Source organism: Phytophthora ramorum (assembly GCF_020800215.1).
Source record: "Phytophthora ramorum isolate Pr-102 chromosome Unknown Phyram_PR-102_s0005, whole genome shotgun sequence".
NCBI lineage: Eukaryota > Oomycota > Peronosporomycetes > Peronosporales > Peronosporaceae > Phytophthora > Phytophthora ramorum.
The window spans coordinates 2,335,685-2,363,186 of record NW_027150651.1 but is presented as its reverse complement, the minus strand read 5'-3'; the positions used below and the strand labels follow the sequence as shown (position 1 = coordinate 2,363,186).

The 27,502-nt window shown below is 54.3% G+C and overlaps 14 protein-coding genes across 14 annotated transcripts; 8 read left to right on the top strand and 6 right to left on the bottom strand.

Annotated features, from left to right (window-relative positions):
• Positions 1-3,574: 3,574 nt before the first annotated feature.
• Positions 3,575-4,627, top strand: KRP23_6474 (uncharacterized protein; the record flags this gene model as incomplete). Its single annotated transcript, XM_067891669.1, has 1 exon — positions 3,575-4,627. The coding sequence occupies one exon, from the start codon at positions 3,575-3,577 to the stop codon at positions 4,625-4,627; it is 1,053 nt and encodes a 350-aa protein (XP_067746003.1).
• Positions 4,628-6,293: 1,666 nt separating this feature from the next.
• Positions 6,294-7,346, top strand: KRP23_6473 (uncharacterized protein; the record flags this gene model as incomplete). Its single annotated transcript, XM_067891668.1, has 1 exon — positions 6,294-7,346. One exon carries the CDS (start codon positions 6,294-6,296, stop codon positions 7,344-7,346), a length of 1,053 nt encoding a protein of 350 aa, XP_067746002.1.
• Positions 7,347-7,854: 508 nt separating this feature from the next.
• On the top strand, positions 7,855-8,430 carry KRP23_6472 (uncharacterized protein; the record flags this gene model as incomplete). The annotated part of the gene is made up of 1 exon (XM_067891667.1): positions 7,855-8,430. One exon carries the CDS (start codon positions 7,855-7,857, stop codon positions 8,428-8,430), a length of 576 nt encoding a protein of 191 aa, XP_067746001.1.
• Positions 8,431-8,764: 334 nt separating this feature from the next.
• Positions 8,765-11,888, bottom strand: KRP23_6471 (RNA polymerase II subunit A C-terminal domain phosphatase; the record flags this gene model as incomplete). The annotated part of the gene is made up of 8 exons (XM_067891666.1): positions 8,765-8,803; positions 8,882-9,106; positions 9,197-9,805; positions 9,871-10,071; positions 10,148-10,255; positions 10,336-10,799; positions 10,894-11,022; positions 11,108-11,888. The coding sequence occupies 8 exons, from the start codon at positions 11,886-11,888 to the stop codon at positions 8,765-8,767; spliced, it is 2,556 nt and encodes an 851-aa protein (XP_067746000.1).
• Positions 11,889-11,993: 105 nt separating this feature from the next.
• KRP23_6470 (uncharacterized protein) lies at positions 11,994-12,593 on the top strand (the record flags this gene model as incomplete). The annotated part of the gene is made up of 3 exons (XM_067891664.1): positions 11,994-12,177; positions 12,267-12,338; positions 12,409-12,593. The coding sequence occupies 3 exons, from the start codon at positions 11,994-11,996 to the stop codon at positions 12,591-12,593; spliced, it is 441 nt and encodes a 146-aa protein (XP_067745999.1).
• Positions 12,594-12,623: 30 nt separating this feature from the next.
• Positions 12,624-13,886, bottom strand: KRP23_6469 (uncharacterized protein; the record flags this gene model as incomplete). The annotated part of the gene is made up of 1 exon (XM_067891663.1): positions 12,624-13,886. The coding sequence occupies one exon, from the start codon at positions 13,884-13,886 to the stop codon at positions 12,624-12,626; it is 1,263 nt and encodes a 420-aa protein (XP_067745998.1).
• A 68-nt stretch (positions 13,887-13,954) lies between these two features.
• KRP23_6468 (uncharacterized protein) lies at positions 13,955-14,407 on the bottom strand (the record flags this gene model as incomplete). The annotated part of the gene is made up of 1 exon (XM_067891662.1): positions 13,955-14,407. The coding sequence occupies one exon, from the start codon at positions 14,405-14,407 to the stop codon at positions 13,955-13,957; it is 453 nt and encodes a 150-aa protein (XP_067745997.1).
• A 271-nt stretch (positions 14,408-14,678) lies between these two features.
• Positions 14,679-15,517, top strand: KRP23_6467 (Eukaryotic translation initiation factor 3 subunit K; the record flags this gene model as incomplete). Its single annotated transcript, XM_067891661.1, has 3 exons — positions 14,679-15,005; positions 15,084-15,312; positions 15,384-15,517. 3 exons carry the CDS (start codon positions 14,679-14,681, stop codon positions 15,515-15,517), a joined length of 690 nt encoding a protein of 229 aa, XP_067745996.1.
• Positions 15,518-15,752: 235 nt separating this feature from the next.
• On the bottom strand, positions 15,753-17,297 carry KRP23_6466 (U3 small nucleolar RNA-associated protein 15-like protein; the record flags this gene model as incomplete). Its single annotated transcript, XM_067891660.1, has 1 exon — positions 15,753-17,297. One exon carries the CDS (start codon positions 17,295-17,297, stop codon positions 15,753-15,755), a length of 1,545 nt encoding a protein of 514 aa, XP_067745995.1.
• A 295-nt stretch (positions 17,298-17,592) lies between these two features.
• Positions 17,593-18,486, bottom strand: KRP23_6465 (uncharacterized protein; the record flags this gene model as incomplete). The annotated part of the gene is made up of 1 exon (XM_067891659.1): positions 17,593-18,486. One exon carries the CDS (start codon positions 18,484-18,486, stop codon positions 17,593-17,595), a length of 894 nt encoding a protein of 297 aa, XP_067745994.1.
• An 804-nt stretch (positions 18,487-19,290) lies between these two features.
• Positions 19,291-20,196, top strand: KRP23_6464 (uncharacterized protein; the record flags this gene model as incomplete). The annotated part of the gene is made up of 1 exon (XM_067891658.1): positions 19,291-20,196. The coding sequence occupies one exon, from the start codon at positions 19,291-19,293 to the stop codon at positions 20,194-20,196; it is 906 nt and encodes a 301-aa protein (XP_067745993.1).
• Positions 20,197-20,536: 340 nt separating this feature from the next.
• On the top strand, positions 20,537-21,451 carry KRP23_6463 (uncharacterized protein; the record flags this gene model as incomplete). Its single annotated transcript, XM_067891657.1, has 1 exon — positions 20,537-21,451. One exon carries the CDS (start codon positions 20,537-20,539, stop codon positions 21,449-21,451), a length of 915 nt encoding a protein of 304 aa, XP_067745992.1.
• A 362-nt stretch (positions 21,452-21,813) lies between these two features.
• On the top strand, positions 21,814-22,776 carry KRP23_6462 (uncharacterized protein; the record flags this gene model as incomplete). Its single annotated transcript, XM_067891656.1, has 1 exon — positions 21,814-22,776. The coding sequence occupies one exon, from the start codon at positions 21,814-21,816 to the stop codon at positions 22,774-22,776; it is 963 nt and encodes a 320-aa protein (XP_067745991.1).
• A 522-nt stretch (positions 22,777-23,298) lies between these two features.
• KRP23_6461 (Tubby-related protein 2) lies at positions 23,299-27,453 on the bottom strand (the record flags this gene model as incomplete). Its single annotated transcript, XM_067891655.1, has 9 exons — positions 23,299-23,348; positions 23,423-23,462; positions 23,539-23,612; positions 23,687-24,306; positions 25,260-26,245; positions 26,322-26,391; positions 26,459-26,962; positions 27,029-27,098; positions 27,165-27,453. The coding sequence occupies 9 exons, from the start codon at positions 27,451-27,453 to the stop codon at positions 23,299-23,301; spliced, it is 2,703 nt and encodes a 900-aa protein (XP_067745990.1).
• Positions 27,454-27,502: the final 49 nt, after the last annotated feature.

Here is a 27,502-nt window from a genome sequence, read left to right as displayed (position 1 = left end):
ATTGACATCCTGATAGTGTTGGCGCAGGAAGGGGTCCAGCCATATCTGTGTGAACCTTTTCAAGAGGGATTTTTGCCCTTTCAACAGTACGTTTATTGAATGGGTTACGATGTGCCTTAGCGTATGTGCATGAGGAGCAAAAGTAGTCTTTGCTTGAGTCGAACTTCGACATCCCCATGTCTGTGACAACGTCTGCTTTAGCCAGATCCTGCATAATGCGAAAGTTAGGATGGCCCATTCGTTTGTGCCAGAGTAAAATATTATCGGACGCACCAGATTTGGCCACATGGGCTGCGTGGTCGGTGTTCACCGGGCGAGCTTCGAATTGGTAGAGGCGAGTGCCATTGCCAGTCTTGGCTTCGAACTTGGTTCCACGGTCGTAGAACAGGACGCATTTCTTGGCGTTCGGGAAGTTGATCTTGTAGTCCGTTTCGACAGCTTGACGAACTGAGAGCAAGTTAAACTTGAGGTCAGGTGCGTACAGCACGTTGACCAGGGTAATGACTCTGTCTCTTCCCTTCGTATCTTTGATGGATAGCTTCACGTCACCTGTTCCTGCAATGGGAATCTGGTGATTGCCCCCCACCGTGATGGACTTACCCGCGGTCGGTTTTAGGGTCACAAACCATTCTCTGTTGGACGTAACGTAACGTGGCGAGTGCAGCCGGAATCGATCGTCCATGATGGATCATGGTGTCCGACATGAGCAGTGAGACTCACTTCCACAGTTTTTGGGGAACAATCGAGCGTTGTAATAGCAATTATGCCATACTCGTTGTTGTCCGATCCATGGGCGTCTTGGCTGCGTCGACCGTGAAACTCGCTTGGCTTGCCTTGGTTGTTGCGGCTGTGATTTCCACGGCGATCTTGGCGTTTTTCATTAGGAACGCGATTGTTGCTTCCACGACCATGATAGTTTGTCCACGAGTTGTTGCCACGGTTTCCCTTGTAGTTGCCCTTGTAAGGATGATGGCTCTGCGTGCCTTGTGGTGCCTTGAGCTTAAAGTTGGCGGGAAGAACCCTACCAGCCTTGATTTGGCCATCACGTAGGTGGCGCTGCAGGATGTAGCAGTCGACCGTGTCGTGGTTGTCACGCTGGCAGTACGTGCACTTCAATGAAGCCACGAGAGCTGTCTCCATCTTGGCGGGGATTTGGAGATCCGCTGGCATCGGAATTGGTGCCGTGGCTCGAAGAGCTCTCTCAGCTCGTGTTTCCTTAGACTCTGGGGTTCCTTGTCTGAGGACGTAGCGATTGCGCGCTAGCTCATTCTGGACCTTGGTCTCGATGTGCCGTTTCAGGTCTTCGTACGTAATGAATTTCCGACTGCCTTTCCAGACTGCTAGTTCAGGCTTCCACTCCGTTGGAAGGGAGTGATACAGATAGAGCGATTTTTGCTCGTCGCTCAGCACACTGTTTGTGGCTTCCGCGGCTGCCTTCATGGATTCTTCCAAGTCGATGATGAAAGCCATGAGGTCGGATCCCTCCTCGTATTTGAGGGCCATCAGGTACGACTGGATGTAGTACGGGTCACCGTGGATGGCAGCACCTTCGTACTTGCTACAGAGCGTTTGAAAGATTTCGTACGCCGTAGTCTTGTCCTTCACCATGAGAACGTGTTGATCATCGATGGTTTTGATGAGGAAGGCTTTAGCCTTTGCTTCATCGAGCCGTAGTTTCCTCGAGCTCAGCTTCAGGCTCTTGGCCTTTAGCTTCTCAGCTCGCTTCAGATCATCACGCTTTTTAGCGGTGAATGACTGGATCAAGGGTGGTTGTACCTGCCCCATTTCCACGTCGCCGTCATCTCCAGCGGTGGCGGCCTCCGAACTTGAGTCGGAAGAGGACTCACTCGATGAGGAGTCCTCCATGTCGGTGGCTTTGGGCGCCCCAACGGCATCTAGTGCGGCCTCAATTACTCCCCATGTCGGCCAGTGCCGGGTTGAGGTCTTCATCGGAGGAGAAGTCGTAGTCCTCGTCGCCCGCGTAGTCGGCTTCGTCACCGAAGCCGATCAGGTTCTTGCCTTCAAGGGCGGCGGTCACTCGAGTCTTCCAGATAACGAAATTCCGGCCATTAAGGCGCGGAAAATCGCGGTCGTCTGCGCTTGAGTCAGTCGTTGGGCTCATAACCTATCAGAGGTCGTTGAAATGGAAGGAGCGAAGCGAGGGAGCTTGGGGAAGACCAGGTAAATTGAGTTGTGATTGAGATATTAAAGTGTCGGGATGTAGTGGAGTCTGGCCTCCATTCAGAGTACTGATTGGATACATTACGTAGAGAACACACATGTAGAACTAGGTAATATCATATCAAGCTCTACAGGAGGTTTATGTGAAGTACACGGAATATGGGAATGCTGGCCAAGATTCATTCGCGCCGCAATTGCGTCATTGCTATCCGCCGCACGATCTCGGCCAATCAAGACGAAACACGACTCCGTCTCGCTGCCCCTGTGCATTTTCCAGTAAGTTGCTGGCGGTACTTGTAATTTCCCAGTTTTTATTTTATTTTAGCGATGCTCTCCGCGGTGTGAAGGTACAGAGTTCCCCGGCAAAGGGAGAAAGGTGGGACCAATAAAGACTGTGAGGTTACAAGACTAGCACAGGAATTCATCTAGAGCCAAATGCACTGCATTATTCCGAACTACACGACTAATAGCAAAGCATGTGTGCAACCTGCATGCATCCATGCTTCCCGCAAGACCAGTAAATGTAAGTTAGATCAGTATAGCATTGCGGCAGCAAGAGCAAATCTTCTGCAGATCCGTACTATCTGTGCAAGGTAAATTGCTGCACGCAATTCTCCCTTTGCCGGGGAACTCTGTAGTTTGCCCCAACGCACCATCATGACAACATGTCAACCAAGCTCGCGGGCTGAGAGACGAACTTAAGAGGAATATTCCTGTACTTTCAACTTCAACGTTGCCATCGAACAGCCAATTTTTTGAGAGCCAGGATGTTACATGTAATGCCACGGCTGTACGCTTGCTGTCACCGCACCAACAAGGGCCACATTTTCAAGCAGGCGGAACTCAGCTGACTGCCAAGCGATCTCCCTGAGAATCTCAGTGCTGGAAGTGTCGCAAGGAGACTTCTGTTGCCGTAGCCACTTCGGTGCTCGTTTTCTGAAGTGGCTGTGACCGGCCTGGTTTAACTGAGCTTTTTGTGCAACAGATCCTGCCGGCTGGCTGCAGCCCAAGCAGCAGCCTCATTCTGCCAGTCTGCGACCCCATCTCGGACGCAGTTCAAACTGTAGCAGCTTGTCCAGCTGCTGTTTGGGACAGAATCTAGCAGATGTGTGCGTCGGCCGCAGATGTGAACATTTCCGATCACGAATCCGAGTCTGATTAGGTTAACACAATTTCACGCGATACAATTGGTCCAGCAATCGATGCGAACACGCCATTGGCTGAAGCCTATACAACAGAATGATGGTCTCCAGTCATTGTCGAGGCACCACACCATTGGTGCAAGACGTGAGGCTCTGCGGAAAGACAGTGAGTACTGTATACTCTGCGTACGTAGCGACATCCTCGACCGTCAGTCCCAGACTTCCCGCCTTCTGCTCAAACCTCTATCGCAATGGCGCCCACCCCGTTCGAAGTGTCCGACGTGCTCACGGCCGTCAACGCCTGTTCCCCCGCGTCGGCTGCGCGTCGCCGCGTCTTCGTGACTGGAGCCGCCGGATTCATCGGTTTCCACACCGCCAAGGCACTGCTGGCCCGCGGAGACGATGTTGTCATCGTGGACGAGCTGAACGACTACTACGACGTGAAGCTCAAGCAGAGCAACCTAGACTGGCTCACGGAGACGTATGGCAACCGTGTGAGCGTGTACATCGGCGACCTGTGCGACCAGCAGCTGGTGCGCCGCGTGCTCAAGGAGACCAAGCCGGACGCCATGGTGCACCTGGCCGCCCGTGCCGGCGTGCGTCCCAGCATCGACAACCCGCTCATGTATATCCAGGCCAACGTGGTGGCCACGATGGTGCTGCTCGAGGCGTGTCGCGAGTTCGGCATCACCAAGTTCGTGTACGCGAGCAGCAGCTCGGTGTACGGCGGCAGCATGAAGGAAAGCTTCAGCGAGGAGGACATCGTGGACTTCCCCGTGAGCCCGTACGCCGCGACCAAGAAGAGCTGCGAGCTGCTGGCGCACACGTACCACCACCTGCACGGCATGGACACGATCGGCCTGCGCTTCTTCACGGTGTACGGTCCGCGTGGTCGCCCCGACATGGCGCCGTTCAAGTTCATGGACCGCATTGCGCGCGACGTGGCCATCGACCAGTACGGCGACGGGTCGTCGTCGCGTGACTACACGTTCATCGACGACATCGTGCAGGGTGTGCTACTGAGCCTGGACCGTGGCCACGGCTGCGAGGTGTTCAACCTGGGCAGAGGCACGCCGGTGCTGCTTACGAAGTTCATCGAGATCATCGAGGGACTCGTGGGCAAGAAGGCCAAGATCAACATGCTGCCGGACCAGCCGGGTGACGTGCCGCGCACCAGCGCCGATATCTCCAAGGCCCAGAAGATGCTCGGCTACAAGCCTACTACGCCTCTGGAGCAGGGTCTGATGAAGACGTGGGAGTGGTATTCAGAGTTCTACAACCCCCAGCCGACCGGGACGGTTTAGATCTTTGGCTGTACATTTGTCTTCGGCGGCTGAATTTTGTTAACGAGTTGGTGAGTTGCACCTTTTTTTTGGAGTACGGCTGCCGCCGGTACTCGTGAGTGTAAGGAATTTTAAAGTAAGCTTGGCCTTTTTGTTGTTGTTGCTGATTTGATTATTGCAGTCCCTTTGCCCGGCCAACCTAAGCTAATCCGCAAGTCAAAGTGGGCACCAACAAAGCTAAAGACTTAATTACTGGCTGTACCCCACGTACTCCATGCGGGTTGCTGCGTGGAGCTCTGTCCTTTGCACTGTGCCCTGGGTGATGCGTGTCATGCACACATGTGCTGCACGCTCTAGCAGTTGCATGCGGGTTTCCGTCTTCGAGATGGGAATGTCGGTGCTGATAGACTATACTAGTAACTTGGTGCGGTGTAATGTCGTGTTCATTTCCTTATTTAACAAGGAAATATTACTTGTATGTAAAGTTCGTTCACTTATTCGTTTCGAGTCTCACACAAAGGATAATTGATACTTTACGCTGCCACTCCCGTAGTTTTTGGTTGACGGCGCCAAACAGTTCATCAACAGCGCGAAATCCACTTCTTTCCGTAAAAACGGTCGCCGAAGCGATTGATTAGACATCGAACGAATTAGGCAAAATACCATACATGTACGTAAACCACGACAGGAATGCACCATATTCTAGGGGAAGACTATCCCAGCAAATTTCATCGTCTCGTTGCCACATATCCAGCAGATCGTATCTGCAGCACAGCTTTGGATCAATAAGAGGATCCTAGGGAACCATAAGACAGCGAAGTTCCGACCTTCCTGTCTTATATATATGTTGTATGGATGGCAAGCATACACCAAAAGCTGAAGCAATACCCGCACGCACTCGCCAACGAATCGAGCGAGTTCTGGTTGATTGATTTGTCTTCCTGCGTTTGTTCTGCCAGAACCACTGGACTGTGCTTCTGGTATGAGAGATATGTGCGCCAGGTTATCCAGGCCATGTGTCGAATCAGATGGGGTGCACTGTGCAGTATTGGCACGATGTACTGCACATGTATCGTGATATCAAGCTTCCCACCAGGATGGAAGCGATCCCAAACTCAGCTATCAAGCGCGCGTCGACCCGAGTTAAACGTAGAGGCGGGCAGTGTGAGGCAGACTTGACATGAATTGCGGGCAACACGCCAAGTCTGTGACTGGCAGGCTGCCACGCGCTCCCAGCAGCCTGTCGTCACTTCGGGATACGAAAACATACACAATCAGATCGGATGTTGCTTTCTGAAGACCGAGGAGTCATACTCGCCGACCACCAAGCAGATCTGCAGGATGACTGTAAAAGCAGCAGTCGTTAATAACGCAATCTTCATCAGCGAGCACCACACGTAAGACCTGGACGTACGAATCGTACAATTTGCACGAGCCTATCTGTTTCCTGTTTTGCCGTTTTTGTTGAGGCTATCTATTGTCTGTTGGCTAAATAAACAGCCGTAGCAGCGGTGTATCCTCGGAACTGTTGAGAGATGGAGTCTCCATTGCAGGACATTTACATGTACCAAGTGATGATGCAGCCCTGTGGAATACGAGATTGCGAGAGCACTCGCTCGATGCAATTCATTTCCATCGCAGATTCTCACTCTCCATTTATCCGCCTTCTGCTCAAACCTCTATCGCAATGGCGCCCACCCCGTTCGAAGTGTCCGACGTGCTCACGGCCGTCAACGCCTGTTCCCCCGCGTCGGCTGCGCGTCGCCGCGTCTTCGTGACTGGAGCCGCCGGATTCATCGGTTTCCACACCGCCAAGGCACTGCTGGCCCGCGGAGACGATGTTGTCATCGTGGACGAGCTGAACGACTACTACGACGTGAAGCTCAAGCAGAGCAACCTAGACTGGCTCACGGAGACGTATGGCAACCGTGTGAGCGTGTACATCGGCGACCTGTGCGACCAGCAGCTGGTGCGCCGCGTGCTCAAGGAGACCAAGCCGGACGCCATGGTGCACCTGGCCGCCCGTGCCGGCGTGCGTCCCAGCATCGACAACCCGCTCATGTATATCCAGGCCAACGTGGTGGCCACGATGGTGCTGCTCGAGGCGTGTCGCGAGTTCGGCATCACCAAGTTCGTGTACGCGAGCAGCAGCTCGGTGTACGGCGGCAGCATGAAGGAAAGCTTCAGCGAGGAGGACATCGTGGACTTCCCCGTGAGCCCGTACGCCGCGACCAAGAAGAGCTGCGAGCTGCTGGCGCACACGTACCACCACCTGCACGGCATGGACACGATCGGCCTGCGCTTCTTCACGGTGTACGGTCCGCGTGGTCGCCCCGACATGGCGCCGTTCAAGTTCATGGACCGCATTGCGCGCGACGTGGCCATCGACCAGTACGGCGACGGGTCGTCGTCGCGTGACTACACGTTCATCGACGACATCGTGCAGGGTGTGCTACTGAGCCTGGACCGTGGCCACGGCTGCGAGGTGTTCAACCTGGGCAGAGGCACGCCGGTGCTGCTTACGAAGTTCATCGAGATCATCGAGGGACTCGTGGGCAAGAAGGCCAAGATCAACATGCTGCCGGACCAGCCGGGTGACGTGCCGCGCACCAGCGCCGATATCTCCAAGGCCCAGAAGATGCTCGGCTACAAGCCTACTACGCCTCTGGAGCAGGGTCTGATGAAGACGTGGGAGTGGTATTCAGAGTTCTACAACCCCCAGCCAACCGAGTCTGTGTAGAGCTGCTTTCAGCTTGAATGGTGTTGAACCGACATGCGTAAGGAACGATCGTATATGCGTAAAATGTAGTGTAAGTAAACTTCCGAGTGCTTTACTGAACCATCTAATTTGACTTCACTTCTGGGGTTGTAGAATCTTCATCTCACAGTCTCCGTTCATCACGAATCGTGATTCGGAAGTTGCGGCACGCAAGCGATCATTTTAATCCTGCTGCTCGATTGTTTGTCTTCAAGGCATACGAGTACCCAAGTATCCCCGGGGACTGGATTATCCGTAACGTCGTCTGCGGTGCATTCTTCGCTTCGGTGCTCATGCAACCGCTTCCAAGCATTAATGCAAAAGCTTGGGATCTCCAGTTTTGTAGGAAGATCTATCTATCCCTCAAAACGTAAATAGTGCTGATCCCGTATCGCAACATTTTACAATAGGTCCAGGTTTAGCAAAACTTTACTTGAAGTGAATCAACTTTCTTGCAAAGTGCAAGTGCAAACAAGTTCCGACGTTCAAGATGGCGCGGAAGCGAATGAAAGTTGGCACTGGAGAGTGCTCCGCGCTGACGCGAGCGCAGCAGGATGAGCTAGAGCACATCATTTGCGCCGCAATGGAGGGCGGGGCGCAGATTCCTTGGCGCAAAATGATCGAGAGCGCCTCGTTCGCCAATTTGACCTACGACCTCTTGCGGCGAGAAGGGAAAACAGTCATGCGGCAGCTCTCGAAGCAGCGCCCTGGGCCAATCAAGCGGCGAGTTAGCGACGTGGATGAAGCTTTCGCTGAGCCGGAGCCTCTTGACGAGCGAGTCAGCGAACTGGAGGCGCTATACGCTCGCAAGGACGAGCTGGTTTCAGACGGAGGCAACCAGATCAAAGCGCTCAAGCAACAGGTCAAGCAGCTCAAGGCAGTCATCGCGGAGAAGGACGCGTTTCTTGCAGAGGAACAGAAACGACAGAAGCAGGCGGAGTCGCTCCAGCAGTGCATCAGTGAGCTCAGCGCCATCATCGCCAGCAAGGATGTACTACTGGCTGAGGCGAACGCACGATACGAGGCCCTGGTAGAAGGAATCCGTCAACTGGCATCGGGGGAATGAGACCCTGCTGTGTGGGAAGCTACTGTTAGCGATGCAGTGGCCACGTTTCTAGTCGTAACATCTCCTAGTAATCAAGTACCAGTGCAGTTCACCTCTTTTTAGTGAAGTGATTAGTCTGCCATGGTTGAGCGTGAAGCGATGTTGAAGAACGAACCTCGCTCGGCAGTTGGCGTGGAGCAGCATCATCCCCTCGGACGTCGAACTCGAGTCGTTGAGTGGTTAGCAACGTGGAGCTCACTGAGCTTGCTTATTCGTTAGCTACTGCCAGCACCCGAGGAATACACCGCAAGCAAGCGCACAAAGGTGGTGAAGTGACTGCAGCCCCGCGCAACATTTATAGATCCCCGAGAATGTCGGCTTCAAGGTCGTCCAGCTGGTTATAGAAGAAGAGCACAACACCCACAGTGCACTCAGAACAAAGCAATCGATCGCTAGCAACTGCAAAACGCACCTCGTCCTCCTCCTCTTCACCATTTTCAACCGGAGGTGAAACACGCATACGCTTTTCTCCAGAAACAGTATCTGACTCGTGAACCCGTTTGCTGTTGTTGTCCTTGCTGGCCCGTCGAGAGAAAAGCTGATCCTTGATGTCTGATGACGATTGTTTGCGCTTTTCCTCCTCCTTGCTTTCACGCTCCTCGGCCTCAATGAGGCGCATAAAGGCATCGTCCACATCCTGTTGGTGACACCCATCAAGCCACTTTCTCGTTAGCATGACAAAATCACCATACCATATGGGCAGCAAAATATACAAATGCAATCCTACCTTCGGCGGGGAAGCCACATTCTTTGCCTCTTCAGCCTTCTTGGCCTTGAGGTTAGCGCGAGCCGGTTCACGCTTCGTAGCTTTAATTTTTGAAAGAAAATCAAATGTGCCTCCAGTCGCCACAACGCCAGCTGCAACAGCACCGACAGCAACACGAGTACGACTAGCACCCGACGGCCTGCGAACAACGCGGGACCTTTTCACCACTTTGGACTTTTGCACCGTTCCATCTTCACTAGGAGGGTTGCCAGAATCGTCAATAACCTTTGCAAACGTGACCCGCTTACCCTGTTTCTCATCCTCTGCCTCTCGTTTCGCCAGAATGCTCGCCACCGTTTTTTCTTCGGCAGCTGGCGTAGTTGCTGGAGGAGGTGGGTTCCCAGCAGCATCACTGCTGAGGGCCGACACTGCCGCGTCAGGCTTTTCAGAAGATGCACCTTTTCCAGGAGTCACACTAGCATCATTTGACTGCTTCGCCGATTCTTGCCTTGTGTGCTTCGCTTTCCATTCATCGGCAAGGAACTCTTTCTCCAGTACGCGGGACCATGAGCGAGCACACTTGAGAATCCAGTCGGGAGTCACAATAAGCACCCCAGGTATCTGCTTTGCCTATCGAATACACCGAGTCAGCCGCAAAAACCTTGTCAGTTCTCAGATTGAAGAAATTCACTCACCTGAACGTGTTTTTGAGTTCCCAACCGTTCTGGATGGATCACAAGGTGCGTGAGCGGAAAGTCCTTCAACGTCATGCTGGGAGTAGCACCCAAGTCTACGGCCAGACGCCACAAGTAATGTGACTCGTGGCTTTGGGGACCAACGATCGGGAATACTCCACTAAAAACAATACGGCAATCATGCAAGATTGCGCGTTTTCGCTGAAGAGCAATCATGAAGTTAGATTCAGGCATGACCCGCAACCAAGTATCCAAGCAAGATAATCCAATAGTTCACCTCGCTCAAAATCGCTTTAACGTCACGACCGTTGCCAGCCATCTGCTCCTCGGCAGTCGTACCTCTCATTCCTGTTTCGTGGCCAGTGAAAAATGCTGCATGTACATGCTAGAAAACAAAAAACAAAAAAACGATTGTGAGCACAACAGGGAGCCAACCAATAGCTTGTTGCAGAGGTCAAACCATACCTCGAGGACTGTTGTTGACTGAGCAAGGTGCCTGTCCTCTCTGGCCTCAGAATCAGAATCTTCCAACCCGGTCGCACCACGTCCTGACGCGTTGTTGATCTCGGACGTGCACTTGAAATAGTGATACGGTTCAATTAGGAAGACATTGCCTTCGTTCTCCTTCCACACGTCAATTCGATCGTCAAGAACAAGAATCATGGAGTCGTCGCACGAGGGGAAAAGCAGCTTGAGTGACTTGTGAAGCATGTCTGGTGTGTCCGTCCGCGCAACAATCCGGTTCTTGAAGTAGGTTTCGTCAGGGTCAATGATTTTCACTATCTGCTCAGCGTACAGCCGAGTGCCGTGCGTGTAGATGAAGAGGTCGTATAGAGCTGAAAGTTCCGTTAAGAAATCATTCAGACCGGGTCGTAGTTTCACCACGTGCTGTTGAGCGAGGCCAGGAATGAAAAAGAAATATATGTCGTCTGCAAGGATCAACACAACGATCATGCCATAAGAATTCTTGCAATAACATAGATAGTCGAATTGCCAATGCAACGTAGCAAAAAAATGCCTTACCTGCTTTCGTGATTTCGCCAACAACATCATCGACACGGACAGCATGGAGCAGAGTGTGATCCAGATCAAGCACCAGTGATAGCTTTTTCGCTCCAAGCTGACGTCTAATATTATCCGAGTCGAATTTTTCTAGCAATACAGCAAACAGAACAACCAAATACAAAAGTCAGCCCTTCACGATTCCATCCCTTCTCATCTAGCAGTCCATACGTACTTGCTTCCTCGACATTAAGCCGGATCACCTGTCCGTGCGATACCACGTTGACACTCTCCATACCCTCGTTTTCCTCATTTTCGTCCACAACCGCCAGACACATCAAACATGTGCGGCCGTTGCGTACAGGATGAATACAGTACTCCACAAAGGCCACTGTCCTCATCGCTCCTCCCTTCTTATCCCCCATCAGTTCGTCCGACTGCTCCTTGCTCAAAATGTAGAGTCGCCCTTTGCACGGGGCCTGCATGGGTCTATGATTGCCTTCTTCCAGTCTCCCGGTCGTCCCGAGCCTCTGGCCAGCGTCTACCTCGGCTCCTGCAGGCGCCGACCACTCAATCGAGTCCCAAACCGCCGCGTCACAGGTGACGGGTTTGCGTCGGATGTGCGAGCGGTCTTCCTGCTGTTCCTGCTGCTTGGCTTCCTCGTCCTTCTTGACGGTACTTTTGACGGCCCTTTTCACATCTCCAAAGACCGCGGGCGCGAGCGTGACCTGCTCCAGCTCCTGCTTCTTGACTTTTCCCTGATCTTCTTCCTCTTTCTTCACTCCGTTGGCCGCTTCTTCAGCCTTGACGCGGCCGTTTTCCTGCTTCACGTGGCGCAGTGTTTGCTCGTCTTGGGCGGCCTCTGACGCCTCCGTTTTCACGCCAGAAGGGGCATTTGTCTCGGCCTTCACGCTGTCTTTGTTCTCGTCCGCCTCGAGCTTCACCTGCGCGTCGTCCGGGGCCTCCTCCGCCTTGATACTTGCTGCCTCCTCGCGCTTCACGCCGTTCGACGCCATTGCTCGGGGCAAAAAGCGGAATGGACGTATTTGCGCACAAATTGGGGGAGCAAAAATAGGTTAATTGGTCAATTGGTAATCCGTGAAACGACGCAGGCGTTGAAGATGCTGGAGGCGAAAGCAGGTGATGCTGAAGTTACGCGAGGACCGGAATGTGTGGACAAGGTCTGGAATGAACAGGTGGATGGTGCGTGGGCGCCAGGCAAGGCACCTGTGAGTCTGCTCACAACGTTCCTCAAGAGCGTCCAGGAGGGAGACAGCGTCGAGGCTGAGAGAGCTGCACGAGAAAGTAGGCAACAAATAGTGAAGTTGCCTTGCTGTAAGGGTGGGTGGGTGGGTGGAGAAATGTTGATGCGTTGTGGATGAACTTGATGCTAGTTCTGAAGGTGGAGCCCAACAACCGCCTAGTGCAGGATCTGCTGGACGCCATGAAGCAGCAGACCGCAATGGGTAGAATTCAAGCTGTGGATGGATCAGGGTTGAATTCGTGCTGAGTGTTAATGTGTGCTGATAACTATAGAAGCTGCTGCAGAGGCTGAGGAAGGAAGCTCTGATGATGTCGAAGAGGAAGAGGACGATGAAGAGGACGATGAAGAGGACGAAGACGACAGCTCGGAAGAAGATGAAGACGATGAAGAGGAGGAGGGCGAAGAGTCTGGCGCAAATGAGCATGACGCTGAGGCAAAGAACAATGACGGAGAGTGATGCAGGAGTAAGTAAAAAGAAGTTTGCACATTACCCTATTGGTTGGTGCTCCGCACTTGACCTTGGCTCTGCCAACGAAGATTCTGGTTCTAGCAATTCCAGTCGTGCCAGCGAGAGCTTCTCCAGCAAATCCGCGATGGTTGTCGATTCTGCCTCCTTTTCGGCCGCTGAAATAGCCCCATCCAGCACCTCCATTGCCTTTTCTGCCTCGTTGTTCTTGGCGTAGGCCTTACTAAGCCAGAACGCGCAATTCAGCGCTACGTCAAGTTGGTTTGTTGTCGTTTTCACCACGTTATATCCCTTCTCCAGGTGTTCCTTGGCCTGCGGATACCTTCCCATCGTGTAGCAGATGCGCCCGCCATTCAGGTACATCATAGCCTCGCGGTTTTTTCGCTCGGGGCATAGAGGGAACAACTTAATCTGATCATCGATCACTGACAACGCCGAGCTGTAGTCCCGCTTGCGCGAATAGCACCCGGCCAAGCTATCCAAGATGTCATACACCCTCTCATTCTGCGCGGCCGTGGACATATCACCGCACCGAGTAAACAGCATCGTGCGCTTGTAGTGCTCAATCGCCTTGGCATCATCTTTCATCTTCACGTAGATCGCCGCCAGATTGCCATGGATCAACCCCGTAAGCTCCGTCTTCTGCAGCTGTTGGCTCTCTCTCAAAGCACTCGTGCACGCTTCCACCGCGGACTGGTACTTCCCAGTCTGAAAGAACTTTATGGATGTTGCTAGGAACTGTTTGACCCTTTGTTCCACAGTCTGCAGCAGCTCCCTGTAGTCGTTTTGAACGGTCTCATCCTCCGGGTTCAGCTCCATCGCTCGGCGGAAATCCTGTTGCGCAGGCAGAAGAGTACCCAGCTTCATATAGGCAAAGCCTCGGAAATAGTAGGCTCGAGCGAGCACCTGGTTCTCTCTCTCCTGCTCCCCAGGCATCATCTCTGCTGTCTCCAGCCTCTGCTTGGCCTCCTTAAGCTCTCCAAACACGTTCAACGTCTCTTCCGTCTCCTCCACGACATTGCTCCAGCGCTTGGCCTTGCCTAGGCCGGCCAGAATGTTCATGCGGCAGGAAATCACCAACTCCCTTTGCTGCAGCAGCGTCACCTGCGAGCGCGTGAGGTGCATGAGCAGCTCCCGGTACAGCGTCAGCGCCTGGTCGAGCTGGTCGGCGAGAAGAAGTTCGTCCGCCTGCTGCTTCATGCCCAGCGTCACCGTCTGCAGACGCACCTCGGCGTCCATGTCCACGTCGTCCTCGTCCGTTAGGTCGCCGCTCTTGCTCGCCATCGTTGCTCAAAACTGGAATGTGGTGTGTCGCTGATGTGGTAAATAGTGTTTACTTTATTCAAGTCATTTTAGGCGTCCTGAGACCGGCTCGGCGAGCACCTGACCCTGTGCTGGTCTCCTGGAGCGTGTTGCTGCTGCTGGTGTTGTTGCCGCTGGCGGCGTATATCCAACCGATGCGCGGCCTCCTCAATCTTCTGGAACCCGCCCGTGCGGACGTTCAGGTCTTCGCAGCGTCGAAGCACCACGACGGACTTGGACCGGCTGAGATCGGCTGTTGCGGACGTTGCTGCTTCGTGACGAGCGTTGTCGTAGGAAGCAGAATGTTGCATCGCTCGGCGATTGGTGGTGCTGACGTTACAGTTGCTGTCACGGTCGCGGTCGTCGTACTCAGAGGACTCTTCCTGGTTGGATCGGAGTCGGTCTGGGACGCACACAGACGGCGAACGCAGCATCGACTTCTTGCCCATCGACGTTCGCTGCGGCACTCGAGAAAGCAGATCCGATCGGTCGACGCTGTCCATCGACCGGACGATGCGGCACCAATTGAGCTCGAAGCGCGACGGACAGTCAGACAACAAGCGGTTGAACCTGCACCACGCTTTGTAGCCATGTGACGAGTCTAATTTGGCTCCCGCCCCATGATTGGCTGTAAATTTAGATGCGGTGCGAGGTGTAGGGTTGTGGACCTTGGACACTAAATACCCCTTGAATCCCGATTGACAGCCTTCGAGATCGCATTTTGTGCCCCCAACCAGTGGACCGCACAAGAATCCCAGCAACGTCAAGAGCACCATGCCGGCCTTCAAGCAGCAGACGATCGTGGACTTCGTGACGGCGGAGAGCGCCTCAGCCACGCAGCAGCAGCTGCAGGCGGTGCACAATGGCCGAGGCTTCTGTGAGCAAGCCAGCGTGAAGGTTCTGGAGACGTACCTGGCCGAGCAGGTGCAGAACTCAACCGTGGACATTGATGCCGACCTGGCGCTGCTCAAGCTGTACCTGGTATACCCGGCCACGGTCAACGCTGAGAACGTAGCCAAGGTTCTCGTCAAGGGTGTAATGGCACTGCCGTCCACGTTCTTCACCGGCGCCTCCACGTTGGTGCCCGAGAGCATCCGCGAGGTACGAGCCACAGACTCCCGAGATTGCTGCTGTTTTTGAGTGTTTGAGTCTAATTGAGTGTTTTATGCTGGACTATAGGACGCCAGTGTGACGGCCGTGCTGCACACGGGCTTCCTGCTGCAGTCGTGCCTATTCGAGGACTTCTGGAAGGAGGAAGTGACGTTCGCCAAGAAGGTGCCTGGCTTCCTGGAGTCGGTGCGCGCGTACATCCTGACGGCCATCAGCCGCAGCCACAGCGCCATCTCCACGGAGGTCTTTAAGGCCAAGCTTAATGTGTCTGACAAGGAGGTGGCCGACATTGTCGCTGGTACGTTTCTGCGTCAGGTCTTGTCATTGAAGCGGTAATTTGACAGGTTGTGCGTGTTTGCAACCTTGCAGCCGAGAAGTGGACTGTGGCGGATAACCTGGTCCAAATCAGCCCCAACGAGGACAACCAGATGCAGGCCAAGAAGGTCCAGGAGAACATTGAGTTCGAAGACGTCCTCAAGGTCATCCACACCCTTTCTAGATAGATTTTGTTGTAAAGGTGGTGGAGGATGGCAACCGACGGAACGAAACTAGCGAATAGCGAAGGACCAGGGAAGCAGGAATCGAATCGCGTTGGCGCATATCGGCATGCATCTCTTTGACCCATTCTGATGCTTGAGACTCTCCATATGAGTGAACGAGAAAAGAAAACCCACCTCCGGTTGCTGTGCACACAAATGAAATCTATAAACTCGGTAAAAGCCTACAGCATCGTCTAATCTAACTGCTGGGGTTCACACCGACGGTGCCGTTTGACTGGGCAGCCATGACCGAGTCCAGCATGCCCACCACGTTCAGCACCTGCTTCTGCACCCGAAGTTCTTCGTTGAGCTTCTCACGCAGCTTCAGGAACAAGCCGTCGATAAGCATGGACTGGCTCAGCTTCGGTGCATACAAGTCGCACACGATCGAGCACACGTGAATAAGCAGGGAAGCGTACTTGGGGTCCGTCACGTATTTGATGAGGAAAGCGAGAAGCGGCTCGAGCGATTCCTCGTCGCGTCCTGTCAGCGCACGCTTGAGTCCGACACGCAGACGCAGCTCCTCCAGCATACTAGCCACAACGATCGGCGAGCGCGTGTCCAGAGCCTCGTCGAGTGCCTTCTTGTAGTCAAACTTCCGCAGAGCGCGGTCGTACGGCTGAATACGCTTGTGGCGTGCGGTAGCGACCGTAAAATCTGCAGGTGTCGGCTTCGCGTTCTTACCACGCAAGAAGTACTTGTAGCTGCCGCCACGAACGATAGCCTGGCGATTCATAATCTCCTGCTGCTCTGCCTTCTTCACCGTGCGTCGACGCACAGCCAGAATGCCGTCCACAGTGCCAGCAAAAAGGTGCGAGTTCGTCGGCGACATACCAAAGGCCAGCACACCACTCTTGTACTTGAAACCGTGTGCAAGTTCGTATGTCTTCAGGTCGTAGATCTTGACGTGGCCGTCCAGCGATCCAGAAATCAGTCGGGTTCCGGTTCCATCCAGGCCCAGGCTTGTGATGGTCTTCTGATGGCTCGAGAACGAGTGCACCAAGCGTCCGCCGCTAAGAATGTCCCACACTTTAACTGTGTTGCCACCAGCAGAAAGCATCAGACTGCCTCCAGGCATTATCATACACGTCTCGACCGGAGCGCCGTGGTCCAGGCTCATGGTGCTCTTGGATACAGTCTGATCCGAGGTGCGCAGATCCCAGAGCTTCACAGTGTGGTCATACGAGCCCGTGGCCCAGACGTTCTGCGACGACGGGCTGGCAGCCGACGAGCGCACATAGTCAGAGTGCTCACCCAGCAGAGCTAGAGGTTTGCCCGTAGGCAGGTCCCAGTAGCGAGCCGTCTTGTCATCGGAGCATGAAATCACGTGCACATTGTCGGCCGAGAAGCGGGTACTGCGGATTGCGGCCGAGTGGCCCTTGAAGGAGCGCAGAATTGCACGCGTGTTGATGTCCAGCACCTGCACATGGGGAGACTCTCCACCGGCCACAATGAGCTTGCCGTCCGAGCGGAATGTACCCGAGTACACGACGTCGCGGAAGCGGCTGAAGGTCTTGACGATCTCGTTGGTCCTCGTGCTGTAGAGGTGGATGCGTGTGGACGAGGTGACAGCCACTTGGTGCGGGGACACGGGCGACACGTCGATATGCGTCACGGGGCCCACCTGCTGCAGCTCTTCGGGCGCGTGGAACTTCTTCCAGTATGAATTCTCGGCCGTCTCCACCTCGGTCGAGGCCGGGAACTGCTTGAGCACCAGTCGCTTGAACTCGCCGCTGGTCGCCATGTTGCTGCACTCGATGGTTGATTGAGAGAGAGACGCGCCAACAAGGGGAACGCGACTAGGAAGCTGAACTGCGCAGCCTCACTTGCCTGCAACTGGAGTTGTTGCCAGCCAGCCAAGGTGTCAAAGCTCTGCCACACCAAAACTACACAGGCTGGTGTGCTCCTGATGTGGGATTTACCTAATATCAATAATGTGGGGCATCATTGACTTAAGAAATTAACTTGCGAGCGTTCACGTACTGACTGCCCCATCCATCTACTACTATTCTTGCTTGCGAACAAATTTCTGCTACTCTTTACACCTTTGTCAAACGCTCATCGTTAGCCCCTTTGGAGCGACGTGCGAAGCATGCCAGCGCCACAATCGCAGCAGCCGCGATTGCCACCAGGAGTCCCGCGATCGCCATTGTGCCGCTCCAGTCAATAGCAACATCTAGGAAAATGGTGCGACACTGGCCGTACGGAGAGCCGTTGTACACCTCGCCAGCAGCTCCCGTCGCGAGGAACGACGCACACCAAGTTCCTGTAGTTGCTGTACGGGGGCATTTGCTTTCCGCCCACGTCAAGATCTTGTCGTACTTGGAGAACGTGGTCGACATGTTGCAGGCATCGCACACGGTGGTGAGTCCTTCCACCGTGCTCTCGTACTCGTCACAAATGGATACGATGCCGGTGGTATTAGGCAGCAAGCTCACCAGCGTCGTCGACGCGTTCGGGAAGAAGATCCCGTACGCCTCCTGCGCCGTGGCGTTGTTGCAGTAGTAGTACCCTTCAGCGTAGCAGTATACCTCGTTGAACGTCTCTGCCAGCTTGGTCTCCGAGGCCTCGGCAGGGAACGTGGTGTCCTCCCAATCCGTCATCTTTGTCTTGAACGTGAAGGCCGTGCCGGCGAGCACACCAAAGGCCGACATGGCGGCGACCATGATGACTGAGTACAGCAGGAGCAGTAGGCGGTTCTGCACGATGGCGCCCACTATGCCGACGATCGCGAGCGCAATGGCCCCGACGCCCAGCAGCTGCAGCATCGTGGTGGCCGTGTCTGCGGCGGACTCGTAGTCCGTGTCCTTGAGCGCGTCGGCCCAGCCGCTGCTCTCGAGAGTCGTGTTGAAGCGCAGCAGCAGGATGCCAGCCACCAGGAAGCCGATATTCACCAGGACCATGAGGCCGCCGGCGGGAGTGAGTCGAGCCATGGTCACGAGAGCTGCTGGCTGTCGAGTCCGAATCGCGAAATGATCTCAACCTACCCCAGCGATGTAGAGTCCGTAAGCCGAGGGTGAGACCCGACCAGCCTGGGCAAATCCCAACATTATCTTTGCGGGCAGCGATATGGCCAATAAGAAGTGAGATTATGGATTTTCAGCGAATCGAAGTGCATGAAAAAAGCTGCTGTCCGAAAAGAAACTTGACAATTTTGCTGGCACCGCTTCAAGCCTTGAATCAAGGTGCATGAAAACTCGTGCACGAGTGGCTGTGTACTTCGAAGTATTACATGTAAACTTACAGTAGCTCCGTGCATTAAGCTAATCAGGCCGAGGTAGATCCTCTCCAATCTCAACGCCGCAGTGACAACCGACAACCTGGCACCGCGTTGTTTGTCGCCGTAGGGTTTGCTCGCTCTATTGCCAGACTATCCAGCCTCAGCGAGAAAATCAGCGGCAGTGGGTTTCGCTGCCCCGCAAGCGTCACTACGATCCTGTGGCGCGGACGACCAGCATTGACAGATGCTCAAACAGTTCATCGGTGTCCATGATGGATTGATCTTTTCTGTGCGTACCGATACTAATTCAACTCGAGCTCACAATGTTCGACACCGACAGCTCACTGCATCAACGCTTCATGGAGTGTGTCCAAGCTACCAACTCAGTCTGCAACGCTCAGTGTTCCTGGTAGCGGGGTGTCTTGCAAAACCAATCGCATCGGTTTAGACAGGAAATGGTCTGACTCGATGAAGATGCCGGTAATTATTTCTCCTTGGGTCGCGAACCGGAACGCCCATGGGCTGCATGGACTGCCTGGCGAAATGCGTGAGCGCGCTGCTGCTGATCACCATCAACGTGTTCCTGGCGCTGGGCGGTGGCCTGGTGCTCTACGTGGCGGTGTTCGTGCGTCACACGGGGTGGGTGGACGTCATCCAGGCCTACTGGTCGCCGATCAACGGTCTCGCCACTGCGCTCATCGTCGTGGCCGGCGTCGTCATGGGCATGGCGGCGCTTGGGACTGTGGCTGCGCTGTGCCGCTGGAGGGCGGGGCTCTGCTACTACATGGTCTTCGTGCTGCTGGTGCTGCTGCTGTTCCTCCTCGTGGGTATCTGCTCCTTCTTGCTCTGGAACATGTTCGCCGACTGGGAGGACGACGCGTACCCGGCCAGCAGCAGCGAGGCAGACATCAAGGGCGACTTTGACCAGGTCTTCTGCTACTCTCAGGGCGTGTACATTTGCAACGAAGGGTCCGTCTCCGACGCTCTCACCATGTTCGCCCCCGACCTCAATGCGTCCATCGGGGCCTTGTTCGAAAACGTGACGGGAGGGGTGAACACGCTTTGCGACGACTATTTGAGTGACTATGAGCAGTTGGCAGACGTTTGTGACGGATGCGCTAAAGCGCGCGAGTTCCAGCACTTCTCGTCCGTCCTCGAATGGAGCAACAACGAGTGCCCAAGGGTCGACTCCACACTCGAGTGGTGCGGGGAGTTCTTTATCGACGGCAGCGCAGCAAATATCACAGTGGGGGTAGCTCCTTATACTCACTGCCGCGGCGCGTTCCTCGACCTTGTGGGCAGCTACTCGCTGTACCTAGCAATTGGGAGCACCATCGTCGTGATTGGATCGGTGGCGGTCATTATCATGTCCTGCTATCTGCGGCGCCACGACATGTACGACGTCTATGAGGCGTACCATTAGTTTTTGGAATACTGAATTGTGCAGAAGTAAATGTGTTATTATCACCAAACTGGGCGAACCTCGGATAGCATACCTGATTATTTGAAGCTAGTCGTGCCACAAGTGCTGGCCGTATTTGTTCAGTGTTAGGCGTTGGCCACTTGTATTTCTCAAGTTGCGAAATACAAGTGCGAATCGCAAGACTTACCATTGGTGAGTGCTGAAATGTTTGTTTCCGTTGATGGCTGCCGAAGCTGATGGATTGCATCCACGATATGGTCAGCGTCTCTCCGTGCTGGTGAAAGCTCACTCTTGAATCTACGTTCGAGGCGAACACAAACTGGTTATCCGTGGCGACGAGATGGGGCTCTGCGGGTGTTTAGCGAAATGCGTGAGTGAATTGATCCTGATTGCGATCAACTGTATCCTGGCGCTGGGTGGCGCGCTGGTGCTCTATGTCGGCATCCACCTCCGGCACACAGGCTGGGTAGAAGTTATCCAAGGCTACTGGTCTCCGATTGACGGTATCGTCACAGCGCTTATCGTAATTGGAGCCGTTATCATCGGTCTTGCTGTGCTCGGCTCTATTGCTGCCTTGTGTCGCTGGCGGTTCGGTCTGTGCATCTACGCGAGCGTGGTGCTTCTCATCTTCATCTTGTTCGTCGTGGTCGCGGTCGCAGCCTTCTTGCTACGACACCGAGCCAACAGCTGGGAGGACATGACATATCCCGCCAGCAGCAACGAGGAATCCGTGAAAGAAGACTTCGATCAAGTGTACTGCTACGCTCAAGGCGAGTACATCTGCAACCAGGCGTCGGTCTCGGACGCGCTCACGATGTTTGTTCCAACACTCGACTCGTCTGTTGCGTCGCTCTTTGAAAACATGACTGGCGGGGTCAACGCCCTGTGCGACGACTATCTGAGCGACTATGAGGCGCTCTCGGACGTGTGCGACGGGTGTGATCAAGCTCGCGAGTTCAAGAACTTTTCGTCCTTGGTCGACTGGGGGAACGACAAGTGTCCGCCTACGAGCGATGTGCTGGTCTGGTGCGGAGTGTTCCTATCTACAGGAGACACCAATAGCTCGTCGGGCGCGGCGCCATATTCCGAGTGCCGCACGGAGTTCCTGGACCTCGTGGAGAAGTATGCTCTTTGGCTCGGCATCGGAAGCATCATCGTGTGTGCCGGATCGCTCATGGTCGTCACCTTCGCGTGCATCCTGCGCCGCCGCCGGGATCGGCGTCCAGAGACACAATCGGCATACGGTCGCTTCTAGGTCGTTACGAAGCGTTTAGTAACACAGCAGGAAAGGCGCTTTACGGATGAGGGTCCTACCGACGCAACCAACAATCAATATAACATGCAAAGTTGCCTTCATCGTTTCCGCAGTCGTATCCCCATGCCCAGGCACGGCAGACCGATCAAATGCCCGAAAATCCGGTCGAAATTTTTCGCGTCTAAACTGTTTGATGTTATATCGCATTTAGTAGAATGCTAAAACAACGAACGTTTACTTGACTGTTGTAACGGTGCGACCTGCAGCCCCAAATATCAGGCGATGACAAAAGTGACATGTCTCGTGTGAGACTCGGAGGGATTCCGTTGTTCATTCTTCAATTTGCAGACAACTGAGTGGCAATGGGGTTGTGCTCGTGTATGGGGCGATGCGTGACGGAGCTCATCCTGATCGCCATTAATTGCGTGCTGGCGCTTGGCGGCGCATTGGTGCTGTACGTGGGCATCTACATGCGCCACGCCGGTTGGGTGGACGTGATTTCAGGTTACTGGTCTAACATCGGCGACGCCGTGACGGCGCTCATCGTGATCGGCGGCGTGATCATCGGACTGGCGGTGCTGGGCTCCATTGCGGCGCTGTGCCGCTGGAGATTCGGGCTCTGCACGTACTCCATCGTCGTGCTGCTGTTCTTGATCCTGTTCATTATCGTGGCGATCGCCGCCTTCATCCTCATGGCCAAGGCCGATGACTGGAGCGACACGACGTACCCGGCGGACAGTATGGAAGAGACCGTGAAGACCGACTTCGACCAGGTCTACTGCTACGCTCAGGGCGAGTACGTTTGCAACGAGGCGTCAGTCGCAGAGGCGCTGACCATGTTCGCCCCGGAACTCAACACGACGGTCGTGGCTCTGTTTGAGAACATGACGGGGGGGGTCAACACGTTGTGCGACGACTACCTTAGTGACTATAGCCAGCTAGAAAGTCTCTGCGATGGATGCGATACTGCGCGAGAGTTTGAGAACTACACGAAGATTTTTGACTGGGCCAACAGCCAGTGTCCTAGAACGACCGATACGCTGGAGTACTGCGGCGCCTTCCTTACCGGCGGCAATATATCGAGCGTCACCGTTGGAATCGCACCTTATACGCAGTGTCGCGCCGAGTTTCTGGATCTCGTGCAAGACTATTCGCTGTATCTGGGCATCGGCAGCGTGCTTGTGTGTGTCAGCGCGTTCCTGGTTATCATATTTGCGTGCTGCCTGCGTCGGCGGGAGCAGCTCGGCCACAACCACGCCGACTTGGAAGACGACCCGGTCACACCATCGATGGAGCATCCAAGATACCAGTACTCCAAGGCGTAGAGGCCTCAACGACAACAACAACCAACTATTGTAAGATAGTATCTCATTCTGCTAAAATAGCATGTAAAAGAGCTCATGTCAAAAGTTCTGCTTGGATTTCCAAGTTGCATCTCTGGAATGACGTGCGATCGCAATTTTTCGTCATCATGACGGTATCCCTCTCGCTCACAATCAAAATGGTACCGTTGGGCAGAGCGGCGATCCGTCAGTGGTGCGCGCGCGACTTTCTCGTGTTGCTGGGACTGCATCTCGTCCTTTTGGTCGTTGGGGTGACGACCGTGTCTAGCCTTCTGCAGGTGCTTTTGATCGTATGTATGGTTTTGTTATATCGATCTGGGGTTGGCAATGAAGCGATCGACTTTGACGACGTTGACGGAAGCAGTGACGCTTATGTGGATGCGAATGAATTTGAGAAGGCTTAGATAAATTCTGAATCAAGAAGTTGAACAAGACGAGCTGTACAAAATAAAAAATCAATATGATTCGTGTTGTGCTGCTTCGTGTTACTATCCTTCATGTACATTACAGCGTATCAGTCAAGGAAACAAGGAGATCCGACATTGCTAAAGTGCCTGGATCAAAGACGCCAACACCAACTCGTAAGATTGTTGTCGATAATGAAAAGAGGCTGGGTGGGTGTGCTTACCAACACATTCCTTGTCATACATTCCAAACAATGCAGTGATCTACAACAAAAATTATGAGTAAAGTCGTGGTTAGTTTTGGTCTTGGCCGAAGCCAATGCTTTGCGCGTTTTCAAACCTGGTCGTCGGTGAAGACGCATCCGAGGTCTCGCAGGGCTTCCTTCAGTTGCGCTTTTGTCATGAATCCGTGGTCTGATCCAGCACACATAATAGGCGTCTTTATTAGTGGACATTCATCGATCCGCAACGCATCGATATTGGCGTACTTGCACGTTCGTGCTTCTCGAAACTGCGCTTTACAGCCTGCAAGAGCTCTGTTCGCATCGCGTGTCGTTGCCAAATTGTCTGTGCCGCCGTAAACCATAGGCGTAATGCTGTCTGCTCTCCACCGACGCGATTAATAGCATGCTGATACTTTGCGTGAAGAACTGGGTCGACAGATTGCGGCTTGATGTTGCGATGCTGCTGCTGCTCTTGAGTCTGGCTACTGGACGGGTGAACGTAATTCCCACGTCTGTTGTCGACGGGGTTACGTCTTTCTAGTTGGCCAAGTGTCGATTTGCCTTGAGGTGCTGTGTATCCTCGGGTATGATTGGAACCTGAATTGTGGGCAGCAGGAGGCGAGGCGAAATTACCATACCCGCTCGCATCGTCGAACGCGCCATATCCTGACCTTGGCGACATACCCGGAGGAGGTGCCGCAAATTCTCCGTACCCGCTAGCGTTTTCAAAGGCTCCGTAGCCCGATCGAGGCGACATAGCTTCAGCTTTCTGGTGCGGTGGTGCGGCAAACGCACCATACCCACTGGCATTATCGAACTCACCGTAGCCCGATCGGGCTGACATTCCAACATCTCCAGGCGGAGCGGCAAACGCTCCATAACCGCTAGCATTATCAAAAGCACCATATCCTGATCGGGGTGACATATTTCCACGCGGTGGCGATGCTGCAAACGCACCATATCCACTGGCGTTTTCGAACTCTCCATAACCTGAGCGAGAAGATAACCCTCCATGAGCTGGTGGTGCAGCAAATGCACCATAGCCGCTTGCATTGTCAAAAGCGCCGTAACCGGATCGTGGTGACATACCCTTATTGTCTCCTGTTGCAGGAGGTGCAGCAAAGTTTCCGTATCCGCTGGCATTGTCAAATTGACCATATCCCGATCGTGGAGACATACCGACTGGCTTGGCTGCCCTCGATGGCTTGGGCTGCCGATTTTCTTCGGCAAAGCGAACCTGTCGTGGCTGATTGTTCGGGGGCCGAGCTTTTGCACTGGAGAGTGGCAAGATCGGCTCTGCTCGTGACACCATTGACAAACCCTGCGTGAATGTCGTGCCAATGCGGTCTTCATCGTGACGAAGATGCCCTCGATACCCGAGAATCGGTGGGTTTTTCCTCGTAGGAAGAAAGTCAGACTCGTCGTCTGCGGGGGTGTACGGCACGCACCCCGTGTAAGCGTGCTCCGGTTGAGCCACCTTCTTCATAACGCGTCTCTCCTGTACGCTCGCGAATTCACCGGGTGCTGCAGTCCTATCGCCTTTCATCGGTTTTGGTGTCTTGCTGGTGCTGTAGGTGCGTCGATCGAGAGTCATGCTGATGTCTCGACGTGTCAAAGCAGTTGTGACTTGCAAATTCACAGCTCGTTAGCTTTGCTTTTACATTTAGGAAATCCATGCACGATCTCAAGCAGTAAAACGGATATGCGATGCAGCAGCAGCAAGAAGGTTGATATATTTTTGTTTTTCAATGTAGTATATGCAGGTAGTCCAAGCTGTAAGTTTTCAGCCATCGTGCTCAAGCTGAAGATAACAGCCGTACGTTGCTCCATGCCTTACTCGCAAGCAAGCTTCGAGTCGAAACTGCTGAGTGTGATGGCAAAGGCCTGGAGGGGGCAAAGTGGCCATCGGAAGTCCATCGTGAAGAGGTCCTTGCCGACCCGGCCAAACTGAAGCACGACGGTCTCTTGGTCCTCGGGTGTCACGAGCTGGAAGTTCTTGACGGAGGCCATGGTCACGCGGCCGTTGAAGTTGAGTACGTAGGCGCAAACCTGGTCGTTCCAGCGCGGCGGCTTGTTGATGAGGTACGTGAGGTTCGTGTGGTCTTGCTCTTTGCACTTGTTGACCATCTCGTCGTCCTTGGTGAGTGGTCTCCACACCACGCGCGTGCCATCCTCACGCACTCGGGGCACGCAAACTTTCATTTTACGAGGCCCGCGGTGCCCCAGAACGTTGGCTGCGTACATGGAAATGCCCAACTCTTGGCGAATGCCTGCAGGGTTGCTTGTGATGGTCTGCTGGTCTGCATCTTTTGGGTTTGACCCGCTATCGTAGATCGTGAACTCAGTTCCCAGGAAGTTGGCTCGCAGCTTGCCCACGTAGTTGTCGCTACCACGACGCAGTAAGTCTCCACGCTGTAATGAGACCAAATAATTGCTTGTGCGGTTCTTCGGGCGCTTCTTGGCTGTGAGCAAGAAACGGTCGCCTTCCTTCATGTACAGGCAGTACTCTGGAAACATCTTGTTCGCGCCAGACTTGTTACGCTCAATGTAGCATTCGACCACATCGTAGGCCTTTGGAATGGGGCGCAAAATGAAGGCCCGCATGTCCGCGATGTCGAGTTTCGGCTTCCGTGCGTTGGCGGCCGCAGCACGTCCTTTGTCGCCGTCTCGTCCATTCGACGATGGATCGTACGAAGTGGCTGCGTTGCGATTGCGATCATCGTCCGAGGAAGCATCCGACGCCGATCTGGACTGCGATCGAGAACGAGAGCGAGATTTCGATCGCGAGCGTGACCGAGAGTGTGAGCGTCCTCGCGCGCTTCCCTGATGAATCAATAATGAAGATACAAGAGGATCAATGCTCGTTCATCCGTTGAATTTGACCAAGCTGCTCTCTTACATTGCGAGAGAAGCCTCCTCGACCACCCGGTCCTCCACGGCGGTCGCCATCATCGTCGTCGCGGCCGCGACTGTCATACCAAAAGGGAATACTCGTCAGATTTGACTGCAACTCAAGTCTTTGGACGTGTTGCGTACCTGCTGGTTGCTCCGCGCTTGGGACCCTTGGGTGGTGGGTCATCGTAGTCCTTACCACGGCGGGATCCACTGCGCGCGCCTTTGGGCGTCCGTGAGCGATCACGATCTGAGTCATCGCTGTCGTCTCGATCGCGGTCCCGACCACGGCCTCGCTCTCGATCACGGTCTTGGTCGCGCGAGTATCCACGCTCTCCACGGCCTCCACGATCACGATCGCGCTCACGGCTGCCCCCCCCGCGCTCACGTTCACGATCGTAGTCGCGGTCATAGTCCCGATCGCGCTCCCGGTCGCGCTCCCAATCGCGAGTGCCGGCAGTGCGACTACCAGTAGGCCGTCGGACATCATCGTCGTCGTCATCGTCATCACGACTGCGACGAGAGTGCGCTTGGCTACCAGCACTGCCACGGCCGTTGACACTTTGGCGGGACGATCCAGCTCGACGCACCGAAGGTCGACCGCCGGGCGGGTCTTCGTCTAGCTCGTCGTCATCTCGACCAAAGCGCCTAACAGAACCAACAAGGTCAGCATCTGAATTGCAGTGCGATAGCAACTACCGAAAGTAAACATACGAGGGTCTTTCGTCCACATCCATCGACCGTGGTGCTGAATACTGTTTCGGCAACGAAGTTCGCACAACACCTGCAGACAGCACAAATTGTCAGATATCCGTCAAGGAGTTACACTGTCACCCTCTTATCGCCTCACCTCCTCCCATGCGTTCCTGCAGCTTCTTCTTCTGCAATTCACGCTGCTGTTGGATCACGTTAGAGCGGGCACCCGAAAGGTACTCGGCCCCTCCGACTTCCCCCTCCAAATCGTCGTCCTTGAGCGAATTCGGGTGCGCGGACACCCCTCCGCTCCCGGTGCGGTGGTCGTCCAGGGTGAGCACCTCCACAACATCGGATACGTCGTCATCGCGGCTCCCGCCTTTGCGTCCTCTTGATCCACCACGCGAAGGAGCGTCGTCATCGAACGACGACCCGCTCATGAACATGTTGCTCTGTCACCAATCGCTCGTCTTGAACTCGCTTGCGAGAGGCGAA